General features: G+C 40.2%; 1 protein-coding gene across 2 annotated transcripts in view; it reads left to right on the top strand.

Annotated features, from left to right (window-relative positions):
• Positions 1–15937, top strand: part of LOC144826531 (dual oxidase 1-like) — a 1074750-nt gene that overhangs the window by 612953 nt on the left and 445860 nt on the right. For both annotated transcript variants that reach the window (XM_078684961.1, XM_078684960.1), the window contains one exon: positions 2646–2764. In XM_078684961.1, coding sequence (XP_078541087.1) covers positions 2646–2764 — 119 coding nt within the window. The remainder of the gene's footprint in view (positions 1–2645; positions 2765–15937) is intronic.

Here is a 15937-nt window from a genome sequence, read left to right as displayed (position 1 = left end):
ATCACACGAGGATGTGAAAAAAAAACTTTAGAGTTAAGCCAAAGATTCAGTTTACATAACAGAACTGCAGGCAACTATGTAGACTTGGTTAATCATGAGGCACTGGTTGGACATGGTTACCTGGCACCATTAATAGGAGATATAATTTATAGCAAATCTATACATTATACTCAAACTGTGCAAGGTGATGATTGGAAGAGCAGTTCTCTCCATTAAATGGAAAGCTTACTTGTCCACCAGGTCGTTGGAGGCCATGGCCTCTGCTCCCTCATTAGATGATCGTCCATCAAATTTAGCAACCCCCACCAGGCAGTTTGGGATATCTGTGCCTTCAGAAGGACAGTTACTCTGCTAAAGGCACTGTACTTTGCTGACTGGGCGCAATATTCACTTTTCCCACTTTGCAAAGTTTTTTAGTTTCAGGAAATAAACTCCCAAAGTAGAGGTTTCTTTCATGGAATGAAAAATCAATTACAAAGATGCATGAGGAGATTCCTGCTTGTTCTTACCATGATGCGTTAATTGGCAGGCAGTATTTTATTTTTATTTTGAGGTTAGGAAGGGGTGACATTCGCAATGCCTTCGTAGGTGACGCAGCTAATCCTGATGATAGTTTTGTCTGGCAATAAAAGCCAGTGGAGTTGCATCAGGACGTGAGTAATGTGGCCAGATTTGTTCAGCTCCTTGATGTGGCATGCCATGATATGTAGGGTGCCTTTTAGGTTCCTCAAGGGTGGTGTTTGGGAGACTCTAAAGCATGTTGTTGCCACTATTCAGATGTGAGAAAACAAGGCAGTTCTAAAGTCACTTTTCAAGAAGAATTGGTTAATTGTCTTTGGTAGAGAGAGCTTGACTATGTTTTAGGTGTAACTATCTTTTTAGTTTGATGCTGCAGAGCGCTGCTGATGTTGTATTATGTTAGCTTTTTCCTGGAAGATACTCCAAAGGTCCGGTCTTTGTGAACCAATAGTGCTGTGCAGTGCCCTGGAAGAAAAAAATCACTCAATCTACTGCATTTTAGCTGGGACTTCATTCTGAGGTGTACAGTTTTTGCCTTACAGCATGAACAATCCAAAGTTTGCAGCACTACTGCCTCATTGAGTGCACCTGCGTGCCTAGAGAGAATATTGAGTGCATGTGCATGACAGCTACAACTTACATTTGTATTTCTAAATAACATACATGTCATCTGCCTTGGAATGCCAGATTAAGGATGGTTTCTTCTTAATGCCTTAGGGCCTGATTTATATATTGACGGTATAAATACGGCAACAGAGTATGCTTGACCCCAAGACTGTCATCCGTTTGCCCCATTTAAATGTGAGTGGGCCTTTGGTTTAATCACAGCAGAGACTACTCTGTGTACAAAGAAAGTGCTGTTGGAGGTTGACCTATAATTCCACCTATCTAATTTAGATTAGTGGTATTAGAGGACAGTTTTACTGGTCGGCAACACCAGGAAAACCCTGACGGTAAGTGGCAGTGAAAACTATAAATGTCTTCCCTCCCCAAAATAGAGGATTCAATGGTGAGGGGAGCATTGTCTTTTTTTATTTTCATAAATAAAGTCCTACTTCAGTTTTCTGGATGGCTCAGTAATGCTTGACAGTCATGCATAATTTGAATAGATGTAGACGGACTCATGGCTATTGAGTAAACTACTCCTTTGCCCTGACCGCCCAACTTCTGTCTGCCAAATTTTAAACTGTGTCCTTAGCTCTTCTGCAGGCTTGTTTATGTTAAGTTGTTGTGTGGAATTCCCTGAATATTTCCTAGGGCTACAATACTGGCATCGACAGTCAGTTACTTAAACAATAACAGATAACAGCAGTCACACACACAGCTGAGCAACATCATTGGAAGTGTTTTCTGGCCTTATGTGTCCAGCGCACTCATGGTGGCGCAATTATCTGCCAGAGTAGCTAGCCATTACCACCAAAGGACATTTCTCCGAATTCTCTAACCTTATTTGGATCCTACTGCATGCTCTGTTTAAGCTCGTCATTAAGCTCACCTTAAATCTCTTTCACAATTCCTGCCTCAGCCCTCAGCAAGTCGTTCTCTGCTTTTACAGAAATGTCCACTTTGCTGGACATCGAATTCCCAGGAACTCAAACTTTACCAGTGATGTATATCAAAATTACTTTCAATTAGTCTATCAGGCTCCCTGGCAGATCAAATTACTTTTCAGACAATGGATTGTGGGTAGTGGTCCTTGACTCGCTTGCTCCCTGATCAAGATGGTTAGCACCTGTGTTAGTTGGTGAGAAAAGCCTTCAACAGACCTCAGCATGGTGAAGGCTGCTCTTTAAAGAGACAGAAAAATAAATCAAATCAAATCAATAGGAAGCTGATTGCTGATGCTATACTAAGTTTCATATAGGTTTTTTTTTTTTTTTCTAAAGGAGGGTGATACAGAATTAGTAAAAATGAACAGGATATCACATTTGACTGAAAAATTAAAGGATTGTCAAGTACAGAGACTGGTGTTGGCAGCATTAACGGTCATGGGCAGGGACAGCCATTGAAAATGCCACATTTCATGGTTCGCAAAGCTACATGCCCTCAGCACTGGATATTTAATCCTTGTAGGTTATTTGTGACTCAGACTCATTTTTACCCCTGCCTTGATATTTGCATTTTAGGCTCTTCACGAAGGAAGAAATAGGACTGATCAGGAACGTTACAATGCATAAGGTCCTTGTTGATGTTACCTATGCTGAGCCTGAGGACCTCCAGCAAAATGTCTTCATGTGGACTGCAGGTGAGTGTGAACTTCTCGGAAGGGTACGCTTGTGATGGCGAGCCTTGGAGGAATGGATACACATGTTACTTGTGGCTTTAAAATCGTATTGTCAGGTTTTTAATGTGGATGTCCCTAAATAAATAACTGTCATTTTTCCAGGTTGATTTGAGCCTGCTTTGCACTAACATATTCTCTGATCTGACCAGCAGGCTATCTATTTTGACATCTTTTCATCTAAAAAGAGGAAAACCATAAGACAAGGTTGTGGCTTGTTATACCAGACTGTGTACTCAAATCAGAACCTTCTTGTTTTTCTGTTTTGCTAGTTGTGCAAAGCTAGTGCTACCCTTTCTTGAAAACTTGCATGCCTCTTTGCCTTTTCCCTGTTTCTGAACCTCTTTCACTTATTTCAATTTAGTAAAAATTTAGAAGGCCTCAAAATTGTGAGATTGACATTACAAATGCTTGCATACATTCACCTCATTTGAATGCACACTCCAATGACTCGGTGTTATGACTATATAAACAAGCATTAGAAAAGCCAATAGGTTTTGCCTATTGGGCATCTCTTGACTTTGTCAATATTTATATATTGCGCAAAAGTGAGAGCTGCTGTGCAAGCTCTATGACGTGGCCAGAATAGACCTCTTCATATATTTTTTTTGTTTCCTTTAAGCCATGTTATACACCAGCCTGTGCTGCTGTTCAATAGGTATGAAAAAGCCTGGTGTATCAAGAACCACAAGGGAGGAGAGTGTTAAACATAGCAGAGAGCAGGGAGAGTGTGGGAGCACTGGGTGACACAATGGAGAGAGGTAGGAGGGTGTGGGACTGGGTAACATAACGTACAATGTGAAGATTGTGGACGGGCTGGGTAACATAACAGAAAGTGCTGTGTAGAAGATGCTAATCATATGCAAAGCGCATTCTGCTATGCAGGCAAAACCTAAAAATGTTTGGGTGGTACTTGGTAGTTAGATTAAAAAGATACAGCTTTCATTGTGTGAATAAGACATGCTTATTAGATTTAAGGTGTTTTCCTGATATTGCTGCCACCCAGTATCACAGGATAAAAGCACACATTCCATCAAAATTCATTTGTTTTAGTTAAATAATTTTTATTGAGTAAGTAAACAGGTACCAGGAATATAGTTAGGCACAAGAAAAAAGAGTAACATATTAGAATACAAAGTAAGAGGAAGCAAAAAATACGAATTATGCATTAGAGAAACTATAAATTACAACTATATGTAGTAAGTGAAAAAAGAAAAGAGAAAGATTAGGGTACCATCTGGATTATAATTAATTGAACAATTTAATATTAGAAAGAAGGAAAAAAGAAGGAGGAAAGGAAAAAGAAAGAAAAAAGAAAGAAAGAAAGAAAGAAATAATACTTGTCAAATGAGTATTTGTGTAAAGAGGGATATGAAGATAGAAAAGTAGTGACAGGTAACCAAAGTAAATCACACTTCATTTTTTGGGGAAAGATAAAGATAATAATAGATAATAATAGATAATAATAGATATATAATAGATATATAATAGATAATAGATATTCTATGTTCATCACAAATAAGATTCCACCATTGTAACATAACAGTTTTTTAATTATCCTTCCAACAGGTAAGAATAACTTTAAATGCAAGAGCTATAAAAATATCAAGCAACTTCTATTTCAACACTGTATCATGAAAATCAACTGATAAGTAGCCAAGGAACACATTTTGAATTGATGGGGGGATACAAAAGTGAAAAATCTTGGAACATTTAGCCCAGATAAATTCCCAATTTTTTTTTAACATTGGGACAATAGTATATTAAATGGGATAGAGTACCATCGAAGTAAAGACATGACCAACAAAGAGGAGATGAAGAAGGGTTGAATTTATGTATAAACACTAGTGTTATAACAGCTCTAGTGTACTTAAAGAATTGATATTGGGTAACGTTAGCAGCTCTAGAAGTGGATTTTTTTTGGGCCATATATTATCCCATTTTGTAGGTGAGAGAGTGATGGACAGGTCCAGTTCCAAAGTAAGTTCAATTGGGGATTTTGGTCTTTCAGAAATATGAGTGGATAACAGTTTGTATATAAAGGAGGCTTTAGGGTTAGAGTCATAGGAGATGTTGTGTAAAGGAGTTACGAGAGTAGATGCAGTACCATTGATTGGAAAGTTTTTGGTTGTGATAAATGATTGAAGTGCCTGTGATAATTGAATATAATGACAGAAGCAAGAAGAGAGTAGATCATAACATTCTTGTAATGTACTAAAAGTAATAACAGAGTTATTGGATACAAGTTGGTGTACATATAGAATATTCTTTTCTTTCCAATGTTTAAAATAGAAGGACTTGTAGCGGAACTTAATGAATTTATTGTTCCAAATAGAAGATGCAAGGAAGGCTTGATGAAAGTTAGAGCCATCTATATACAGTGAATGTAGTAAGTGTTGGGAATAATTTAGAATAGGATTCGTAGATATAAAAGTGCAATTAGACATGAAACATATATCATAATAAGAGAAGTCATGTAAAAGAGTGTTTGAAGTAGGTCCCACTAGGAATCAGAACATCGTGGTATAGTCTGTTTAGTGCAATGCTTGTCTAATTAAAAAAGCAGTGTGATACAGTTTAAAGTTAGGAAATCGTACGCTTGCTTAGTTTTTTTGGTTTGGCTAATTTAGTCAAAGCAATACGGGCTGGTATGTTATTCCAAAGGAATTTAGTGTAAATGGAATGTATTTGATTAAATTAGTAGTTAGGGATTTTGAAGGGTAACATAGAGAGTAGGAATAGAGTAAGTGGCACAATCATCATTTTAATGGTATCCAAGTTGCCCCACCATAAATATAGTGGAGACCATGAGGAAAGTACATTTTTAATTTTAAGTTTTAAAGCATTACAATTATGAGAGAGAGTTTCAGGGATGGTAGAGGAAAACCACACGCCAAGATACTTAATTTTAGATGGGAACCATTTTAAGTTGGTATCAGAAAACATGAATTGATAGCAAATTGAGTTGAGGGGCAATATTTCAGTTTTAGAAAAATTTCAGTTGTATCCAGATATTTTAGAATATAGGTCAATTTCCTGCAGAAAGAGAGGTAAGGAGGTTAGGGGTATGGAGAGATAGACAAGAATATCATCGGCATACGCAGATAGTTTAATTTTGTGAGAATAGTGTGAGAAGCCAGTAATCAAAGGATTATGACGAATACGCTCAAGAAAGTGTTAGAGAAATAAAAGAAATAAAAGAGGAGAAAGGGGACATCCTTGCTGTGTACCTCTATACAGATTGAAATAAGGGATAAGAAATCATTAACAGAAAAACACGCACGGATCACAGTACAATAATTTGATAAAAGAAATAAATTTGGGGCCAAAGCCAAACAACTGAATAGTTTTAAACATGAATTCCCAATATATGCAATCGAAAGCCTTCTTTGCATCTAGGGATAGAACGGCTAAAGGATCAGGATAACTTTTCCCCAAGGCGAGAACATTACAGAACATTCTGGCATTATCTGAGGAAACCCTAACCCTTAATGAAGCCAGATTGATCAGGTTTAATAAGGGGATAACACCTTCCAATTCAGAAGCAAGAATTTTTGCAAACCTTTTGCAATCATAATTAATTAGTGATATTGGGTGGTAGTTTTGACAAAGGAAGAGGTCTTTGTCAGGTTTAGGAAGAATAACGATAAGAGCATCAAGAAAAGACCTTCAGGTTTAGAGTGGAGCAAAAAGTGCAAGTAAATGTGGAGCAAAATTAGATGAAAAAGAGGATATAAGTTCAATAGAAAAACCATAAGGGTCAGGAGCCTTTGCTCTTTTTAAAGATTTAATTGCGTCGGAAATCTCCTGAAGAGTAATATACTTTTCAAGGAGGGCCATAGAGTCGGGCAAAGAGAAGGGAAACCATAACAAAATAATTGAGTATCGGTTACAGTAGGATGGGTGTCTTCTGTATATAGTGAATAATAAAAAGTCTGAAATGCTGTAATTATGTCAGGATCGGAATGTAGTCGAGTGTTATAAAGGATATTGCGTATAGGACTAATGGTTTTCCTTTCTGATTTGACTTTTAAATAATTGGTCAACATTCTTGCCGCTTTGTTTTGTTCCCCAATGATATTTAGATTTGAGTTTAAGTAGAGTGTTGTAAATTTTTTTAGACCAGATTTAGGCTTGATTAGGTCACGAAGATGAGCAGGGGATTTTTGAGTGTAATAAGAATGTTCAAGGGTTTCAATATGACTAAGGGAAGAGAGGTACTGTGAGTTCAGTGACATTTTATTTCTAGCAGTATATGCGATGGTAAAAGCTCTGAACGAGGCCTTGAAGGCTTCCCAGTTGTTGTGTACAGAAGTGTCACCTGATTTGTTGAAGTGAAATGCTCTTGTATAAAGGCTTTAAAATAAAAGTTTTATCAGATACTAGTGAGGTATTTAATCTCCTTCTAGGATGTTTGGAAGTGGTAAGGGACAAATGAAGAGAAACTGAAACAGTAGCGTGTTCAGAAATAAAAAATGGAGCCAATCTCAGAGGATTGGAGTAAGGGAAGTAAGGGTTTTGCAATTGAAACATAGTCAATATGGGACAGTGTGCTGAACATTAGAATAGAATGGGAATTCACAATCATTGACCATTTATCTGGTTTAAATTTATAATCAGATTTCCTGTCAGAGAAAGGGTCGAGACAATTATTGAAATCACCAGCAACAATAATATTAGGGTTAGTAATTGAAGAACATTTTAATGTAATAATGTTCCGAAAATCAGGGTCAGATTTAAATGGCCCGCATATGTAAAAAAAAAATAACAAGTTTATTATAAACCATGGCGTGAAGTATTACCCATTGTCCACTCGCATCGTTATCAGTTGATACAATTTGTAAGTTCAAAGATTTATGGCAAAGGATGGCTACACCACCCTTACGATTAACAGTAGCGGGAAAAACAACCTGGCCCACCCATTGCTGCCTGAGAGATTCAACATCATTACAATGAGTTTCCTATGAAAAACAATCTGAGAATTAAGTTTTGATAGATGAGAAAGTACCATTTAAGGCTTAACAGGATGACCCAAACCACGAAAGTTCCACGATACAACATTAAACATGCTAATGTTTAAGAAACAGGGGGATAATCACAATGGTGATGAACAGCAATAAACGACAAGGAAAACGAAAAACGTTGGTCATAAACATTAGACAACAGGATAAAATTAAGAAGAACATACAAAAGCACATAAAATAAATAGTCATATAAATATAATTGGGAGGAAGGGAAGATAAGCAAAGAGGGGGGAAAGTAAAAGAAAGGGAACAAAACAGGGAGAAATAAAAAAGAGTAGAAAAAGAAAAATGAAAAAGAGAGAGATCAAGGACAGAGAGTCAGATCTGTATTATGCAGAGAAAGAGACAAGAACCGGGCATGTCCACACTCATAGAAAAGTTCGACAACGGAGAAAGGTGGAGATGAAGAGGATAAGAAAAGTATAGAAAATAAGACAATATGAGATGTAGAGAAAATACAATAGTACAAGAGAACCTATTTAGACTGCATAAATCATCATAAATAGATGATTAACATTAAAAACCAAAACAAGAAGTAATAATGAAATGTGAAACATTAATAGTCTAATAATCTAAAAGCATAGAAGATTTTAAGAACACTGAACATGTGTGTCCATAGGCATTCTGGTGACGGTTTTTACTTGAGAGGGTCTTCAAAAGAGTGGGATACACCTTCATGGGTGATTTTGCAAAGACAAGGATATAAGATGCCATAACGAATATTCATAGATCTCATTTGTGATCATAGGGCTAGGAATTATTTATGCCTAGCATTGGCAGCATTAGAAAGATCCTGTGAGATGAATAAGTTATGTCCTGACCAAAAAGACGCCATTTTTCTCTGGCAATCTTTTTTGGACATGCATCAGGTCAGTGAATTCAAGAAAAAGCATAATTATGCCACATGGTTTGTTAGAATGAGGTCGAGGTCGACCAAGACGATGAGCTCGTTAGATGTTGAAGGGCGTCGAAGATCAAGGATTGAGGAGGTGAGCCAAGAATTTTTTTTTAAAAGAAAGGAGATCTAGTCCCTCTATATTTTCGGGTAGACCATTCTGCCGAAGATTGTTCCTTCTGTTACGGTTTTCCAAGTCCTCAGTGTTGAGTTTAAATTAATGGATTTCTTATTCCAGCAAAGGTACTTTAGTAGCCACATCTTGAAGAGTACTTAAACATTGTTCCATTTCAGACATTTTACCTTCCATATTGATCCATCGGTCTTCAATCACTTGTTATTTTTCATTGGTGGCGTTCATGGACCGATTTGAAGCTCGTAGTTCATCCATGATTGAATCTAAGACCAGATTGGAAGATGACTGAACTGGAGATGGGGGATCATTTTTGGCTCCTTTCGGTTTGGCGCCAGACAAAGATGACTTTGTGAGATAAATGGAGTTATTGGCCATCTTGGCGAGATAAACTTGACAACGAGGATGACAATGATTTTTAAAAGTAGGGATCCTTCCCATAAATAAGATTCTCAATATTGTAGGACAGAACAAGGGTATCAAGCTGTTTCACACACAGGTAAAACCAGATGATGAAGGCTGTTGAGTGCAGCAAGCATACAATCAGTGAATAACCATCCACGTCCTCCGAGAGGTAGATTACTTGTGAGGAAATTCGAAGTCAGTCAGCTTCAGTAAAAACCAGACCGTAGAAGTGAAGGCAACATGCAGATAAGATGAACAACACTAACCCTGAGGAATTGCCACAGCACCAAATACCTGTTACGTCAAGGAGAGATGGGTTGACGATATTCTTTGTTCATTCACACCATGGCAGCCAGAACACTGACCTATACAAGGGAATCTGCACACTTGAAGTTGATCACTGAGTAACATAATTGGGAGAGAGAAAAGCAGGTTCAATTGGTACTGAAGGCAGGAGGCTCCGAAGAAAAAAAGGTGCCAGTGAAAATTCCCATGTGCAAACAATATATGAGACAATGTTGCAGTAAAGGCATTTAAGAATACAAAGGCTGAACTTGCTTAGAGATGCTTTTCCTATTCAAAGTTATGCCCCCTTCTTTAAATACTGTGCAGCAGCAGAGAGGAGTATGGTAATTGTAACATAATGACCAAATTGTCATATTTGCAGCAGTGACTAGTCTCAGCGTGGTGGTCTCTCCTCAGGAGACACGGGTTCTGTGCATACAAATGGCAGCCGCCCGTGCCTGGAAAACAAGGTTGTGGCAAACACTGCAAAAAAAGAAAGATGCGCTCTTACAAACTGCAACAAACGTGAGCCGCCATATAGCAGGAGGTGTACACCACCTGGTTACTGCAGGGCAGGTTCTGGAAGCGGTCATAATCCTCTTTAGACGCACCGTGAGGGAGCGGAGCTCAGGTGAAAGCCGCCATCTTGTTCAGCGCGGTAGCCATGCCCCTCCGTCAAAATTCATGAAACCCTAAACCCCCATGAAGCAAGGTAACAGTTGCACAAGATTGTATACATTGTTTGCACTTGAGATGACAATTAGCGCAAAGATACAAGGGAATCAGCCTTGGAATGCACCCTGGAAGTAGCACATATGCCCCCCTTCCAATCATAGGTTATTAGTGTCCGTGAGAGTGAGAAGCTAGAGAATTAGAGTGATGTTATAATCCACGAATGGACAGTTCAGGTAAGTAGGGGAAGGGTTCCAAGCCCCTTTTAAGATTTAGGGCCAGATGTAGGAAAATCGTATTTACCGATTCATAAATACCGAATTTTACCGATTCGGTATTTATGAATCGGTAAATATGAAGGTAGGAAATGTAGGTAATTTCAAAAATAGAAATACCGATTCTTTAAAATTCAGTATTTACCGATTTGGTAAATACCGAATTGGTATTTCCTATTGATTCCTATGGGCTGTGAAGCCCATAGGAATCAATGGGAAATACCGATTCGGTAATTACTGAATCGGTAAATACCGATTCCAGCAAGGGTGCAGGGGGTGTCACTTTGACACCCTCTAGCACCCCGAATACAGGCATGTGTGCCATGTGGCACACAGACATGCCCTAAGGGCATGTCTGTCTGTCACATGGCATAGGTGTGCATGCACAAATGTGCATGCACACCTGGATTTGGTATTTTACCACCCAATTGGATTGGGTGGTAAAATACTGAATCTGTAAGGCCTTTGGGACTCAGAAGAGTCCCACCTACATCAGGAAGTTACAGAATCGGTAAAAATACCGATTCGGTATTTTACCGATTCAGTAAATTTACCGATTCGGTAATTTTACAGAATCGGTGAAATAGGGCCCCTACAGGCCAATTCTTAAATATTGGTCGGTAACGGCCGAAATCGGCCGTTACCGACTGGTATTTGGGCTCCTACATCTGGTCCTTTGTTTCCTGCAAAAGACCACGCAAGAACTCTGCAAGTGCTATGCAGGCGTAACCTATAAAAAATACCCTTGAACTGTAAAGCAAATCCCTACTTCACACTTCGTGTGTATGTGTTTATGCCTAAGATTAAGGCAGTTTTGCTGAACGTTGTCTGTAGTCCCAATTGCAAAATAGTTTATAGTCAAAAGAGTCTCAGCCATCACTTTCCCAGGTGTGAAGAAGGAGGACTACATCGCAGCACCCATCGTGTGAAGGTCATGGAAACCTTTATCTTCATGGATCACAATTCAATGCCATTGTAAAGTGTCTCCAATATTTAGTCATTAAAGGTTTGTGGCTTATATGGAATAGCTCCTAATCTGCATACAATAGTAGTTCTATATTACACATTCTTTCTACACAAATAAAAGTCCATTCGAGTCACACAGCTATAACGCTTTTAATTGTGTGTCATACCTAATAGCAACAACACAAATGCTGACCTCTTCAGTGTGCATACTCTTCAATAGGTCATTGCATTCTAGGATGGACCCATAAATATGCAGTGCTCAAAGGAGCGTAGCAAGCAGATACAACTCTCCCACACCATGGCACAGATTGTATCACTCAAGTTGCAAGAAACTGTGCCTGTGAATGAAACACATTTGCCTCATAATGCGTGGCAACTCAAGGAATAAAGTGAGCTAAAGATTGCATATTGTGTGCAATTACATGTATTATTTCATATCGAGAAAGCTTTTCAATTTCTGTTTGAAAAGGCTCCTCCCAAGTTCATTTTAGTTGTAGAGTGGCTCGTCGTGCATGGTGGGAGCACCCTGGTCACAAAACAAAAATAATGGGCCTAATTTGCAAACGGCCTCTGCAGACACCGCAGAGGCCTCATAGTTGCAGCGGGGGCCCAAAACTCATTGCGGGACTTCCACACAGTGGAAAACTGCTTTACGGAGGTCCTGTCACGAGTGCAGTACCCCCGCCATGACTGTGAGGCCTCCGTTGTGACTGCGGAGGCCTCGTGTGAATTAGTATCAATGTTTGAAATTACTTGTATTTTTTTATATAAAGAAAGCTGTTTGATTTCTGTTTGAAGAGGCGCCTCTCAAGTTCATTTTAGTAACGGAGTGGTCCATCATGCATGGAGTGAGCACCCCAGAGACAAATAAAAATAATGTGCCTAATTCACAAATGGCTTCTGCAGTCGAGGCAGAGGCCAGGCAATCACGTCAAGAGTCCCGCACTCATAGCGGGACCTCCAAATTAGAAAACTGTTGTAGTAGGTCCCATCACGAGTGCCGGAACCCCACTGCGACTGCGAGGCCTCCACCACGACTGCGGAGGCCATTTGCAAATTAAATCCAATATTTGTAATTACATATATTATTTTATATTAAGAAAGCCTTTCGGTTTCTGTTTGAAAGAGGCCCCTCCCGAGTTCATTTTAGTAATGGAGTAGTCTGTCATGCACAGTTTGAGTACCCCAGAGGCAAAGAAAAAAGTAATACAGTGTGCTTGAGCAGACAAACTGCAGACTCATGCATTCCTAGTGAGTACATTTGTAAATGTTTTTAAAAAAGTACCTTGGAACGCATGTGGTCAGTAGAAGGACACTGGCCAGTAGCCAGTGGCCAGTGTCCGGAAGCTGTACTAGGTCCAAGTTCCATTGGATGCTGTGGATGCAAAATCAGAGCAGGAAGTGAAAGCAGACAACACGCTGGCAAATGGGAAGCTAGTAAATTAGAACGACATTGGAATCCACAAAGATTTATTCTTAAATACAAAAGCCTTCACAAGCACAGCAAAATTATTCTGACCGTACCTTTGTGAATTAGGATCAGACTACACGTTCAGATTTCACTTTTTTTCCGGTCAAGTGTCTAATACATTATAAAAAAATTGAAAATTACATCCAGAATTTCTATAAGGTCTTTAATTGAATATGCCCATTTTGTAAAACAAAAGAAAAAAGTAGTGTATGCTAATGGGTTCCATATATCAGTTCCATAAAATATCTCAAAAGTGTGTGTGAATTCTCCCCAGATCCGCATTAACTTGGATGTATATAATGACAACAGCATTTACCCTTTACCACCAGCAAGGGCGAAACCCATGAAAAGTGCAACTTTTCAATATTTAACTCTGAAATCCTAATATTTAACCCCTCCCCTGCTCGTGACGGAACCACTCTGTCATCAGCTGTGGTCGCGCTGTGCTGATGATGGAGCGCTTCCGTCACGGCCCGCTCGGCACGCCTGTGCGGCGCGGATTCCGCGCCTGCGCTGAGCATTCCATTGAGCGGGCGGGGCCGTGTCGGAACCGCTCCGTCATGAGCACAGCGCAACCGCGGCTGGTGACGGAGCGGTTCCGTCACCAGCATGCGCCCGCAGCCGCCGCAGTGAAGGGGTTAAAGAATGTTGCACCCTTGTAAATGTTACCCACCAATGCATCTGCATACATTTACATCGGTTTCAAAGAAGGCGTTAGTACAGAGTTCTACAAAAAGTATGCTGTACTTGACTGCTGGATAGTAAAGGGGATGATGGATGGAGCGTTTGAGCAAATCAAACACTCACCCCCAGTCAAACTACTTGACTGCTAAACACTATTTGAGTGATATAGTAGAGTTACTCTGAGAGGAGCCCGGGACCAGCCTGCTCATCTATTTGCCCAAGGTGCATCACTGGTCAGCCTGACTTTGTGGCAGCACCGGCAACATTCTTCTCCGTAGCAGCAACTCCTGTTTAGCTGTCTCTAACCAAAGCGGTCTCAGCCTTGTTGAACTCTAATTAGCTACAGCCTCCAGGATTGTCCCTCTGGATATGTCCGACTTCCACTAAAAGAGACTAAGGTCCTTATTATAAGTTTGGCGGACGCATGGGCTACTGTATTGGTGGTGAGCTCAGCGGTCAACTGCCGTATTACGAGTTGGGTGGATCGGCTTTGCGAAGGCTGCTGCTGGACCGCCGAGACCACCAGCAGACTGCTGACCACTAGATTCGCACTCAGCGAACAGCAGCACCCATAAGGCGGTACAGGGGTGCTGCACCGCCATGCGTATTGCAAGTGCCTGTTCTACGAGCGGACCACAGCAGTCTGCCCGCCTGCTTTGGGGCCATGGTGACAAAGTATTTGGGGTGCGAATTCTCCACTTTCTTCTTCTCCCAGGTAGATTCAGATGTGAATCCATTTCTCCAGGTCCCCCCTGTTAGGGTTTGTACACAGCAAAGAACATGTCCTCTCTCATTGCACTAGTGGTCTCTGTAATAGCTCGCTTTTAAACATACTATTGAAAGCCTTTCTTGTTATCTCAGCCCCCCCGGCTTCAGTGTATGTTGCTCAATGTACTCACAAGTTTGGACATTGCTGTCTTGTTTACACATTGGACCTTGCTTTTACCAAGGCTTCTTTAGAGCACCCCTCCCTAGGCCATGTGTTAATTCAACTCATTTGCATATTAACTGAAGCTCTGCACACCTTTCAAGAACATGTGCAGCATGTGAGAACCACACCCAGCTCTTCGAGCCACACCCAGCTCTTCGAACCACACCTAGCTCTCGGAACCACACCCAGCCCTGTCTATAAAAGGCAGCCCCCGAGCCTCACGCAGTGCTTGTGCTCGTCTACCTCCCGCTTACCTGAGAACAGATCCTTCGGCGCTGGCACTCCTGCTCTCTTTAGACCTTCATCGGCTTCAACGGGCGCGGCTGCTGGCTCTTCCTTCTTCCAGTTTCCGGCTCCTCCTTGCCTCAGCCCCTCTCCTGTCCAATACAATCGACCTGCAAAAGAGAAAGAGGACAAGGTTAGACTGATCAGTATCCCTTTCCAGCAACAAGTAAGTGCAAAACTTTGTATTACCTGAAAGAACTTTGACAGCGATTTCTGGATTCGTGTATAGACAATTTGGAACAAGATACCTTCCACGAACATTGTGATTCAAACCCTTTGTTACAAGAATACTTTGTGGAACTTTGTGAAATAAACATTGTTTTACATGGAACTTTTAAGAATCGAACAGTGGAAACCAATGACAGCAAGGCAAACAGTAAAAGTACAGTATTCGTTTTATAAAAATTCTGGAAATGTGTGAAAAGTGAGTTTGCTATTAATAATTTAGGCTTTAGTTATATTAAGGTGAATGTTTGACATTGGTAATTCTGATAATGGTATTCGTTTAATCTTATAGAAGCTTTACAGTAATAGAAAGCACATCCCATAACAGTAACACATTCCAAACCTGGAAGCTAGAGACCAGGATCCAAGAGGTACTTTTAGAAGAGAATTTCTAATAGATAAAGGGATAGTCAGGAACACATTTAGGAATAGGTTGCACTTACCTGTTCTTTGTTTATGTTTCATTAGGCACCAGTTTCTACAGAATTCAGAGAGGGCCGCAGATTTTAGCAGCACTTCAACAGTGGAAACGCAAGAACGGTGTTGTCTCTCTTTTTTATTTTATCCACTTCCCCCCTTCCCTTGAGCTTCTGGTTCTTAGTGCACTGTCTAAAACTAGTGTGCTGGAACAAGCAGTTTCAGGGTGGGGTCGGACTGTCTTCAACCTCCATCAGAACTGAACAGAAACTCAGGTGAGCTGGGCTTTGACACCCCCTTCACAGAAGGATCTTCACACCTAGGACTACGACCCTGTTTACAGCGATCTACAGGTGAGTCCTTTTCAAATCATATACCCATTGCTAGGACTTCCCACATATGGGCTGAATCCTGGTAATGGGTATATGGTATTTTTCCACATATATCATGCATATGTGTGCCTCCAACG

Source organism: Lissotriton helveticus, chromosome 3_2, assembly GCF_964261635.1.
Source record: "Lissotriton helveticus chromosome 3_2, aLisHel1.1, whole genome shotgun sequence".
Lineage (NCBI taxonomy): Eukaryota > Metazoa > Chordata > Amphibia > Caudata > Salamandridae > Lissotriton > Lissotriton helveticus.
This window is presented reverse-complemented; position numbering and strand designations above follow the sequence as displayed.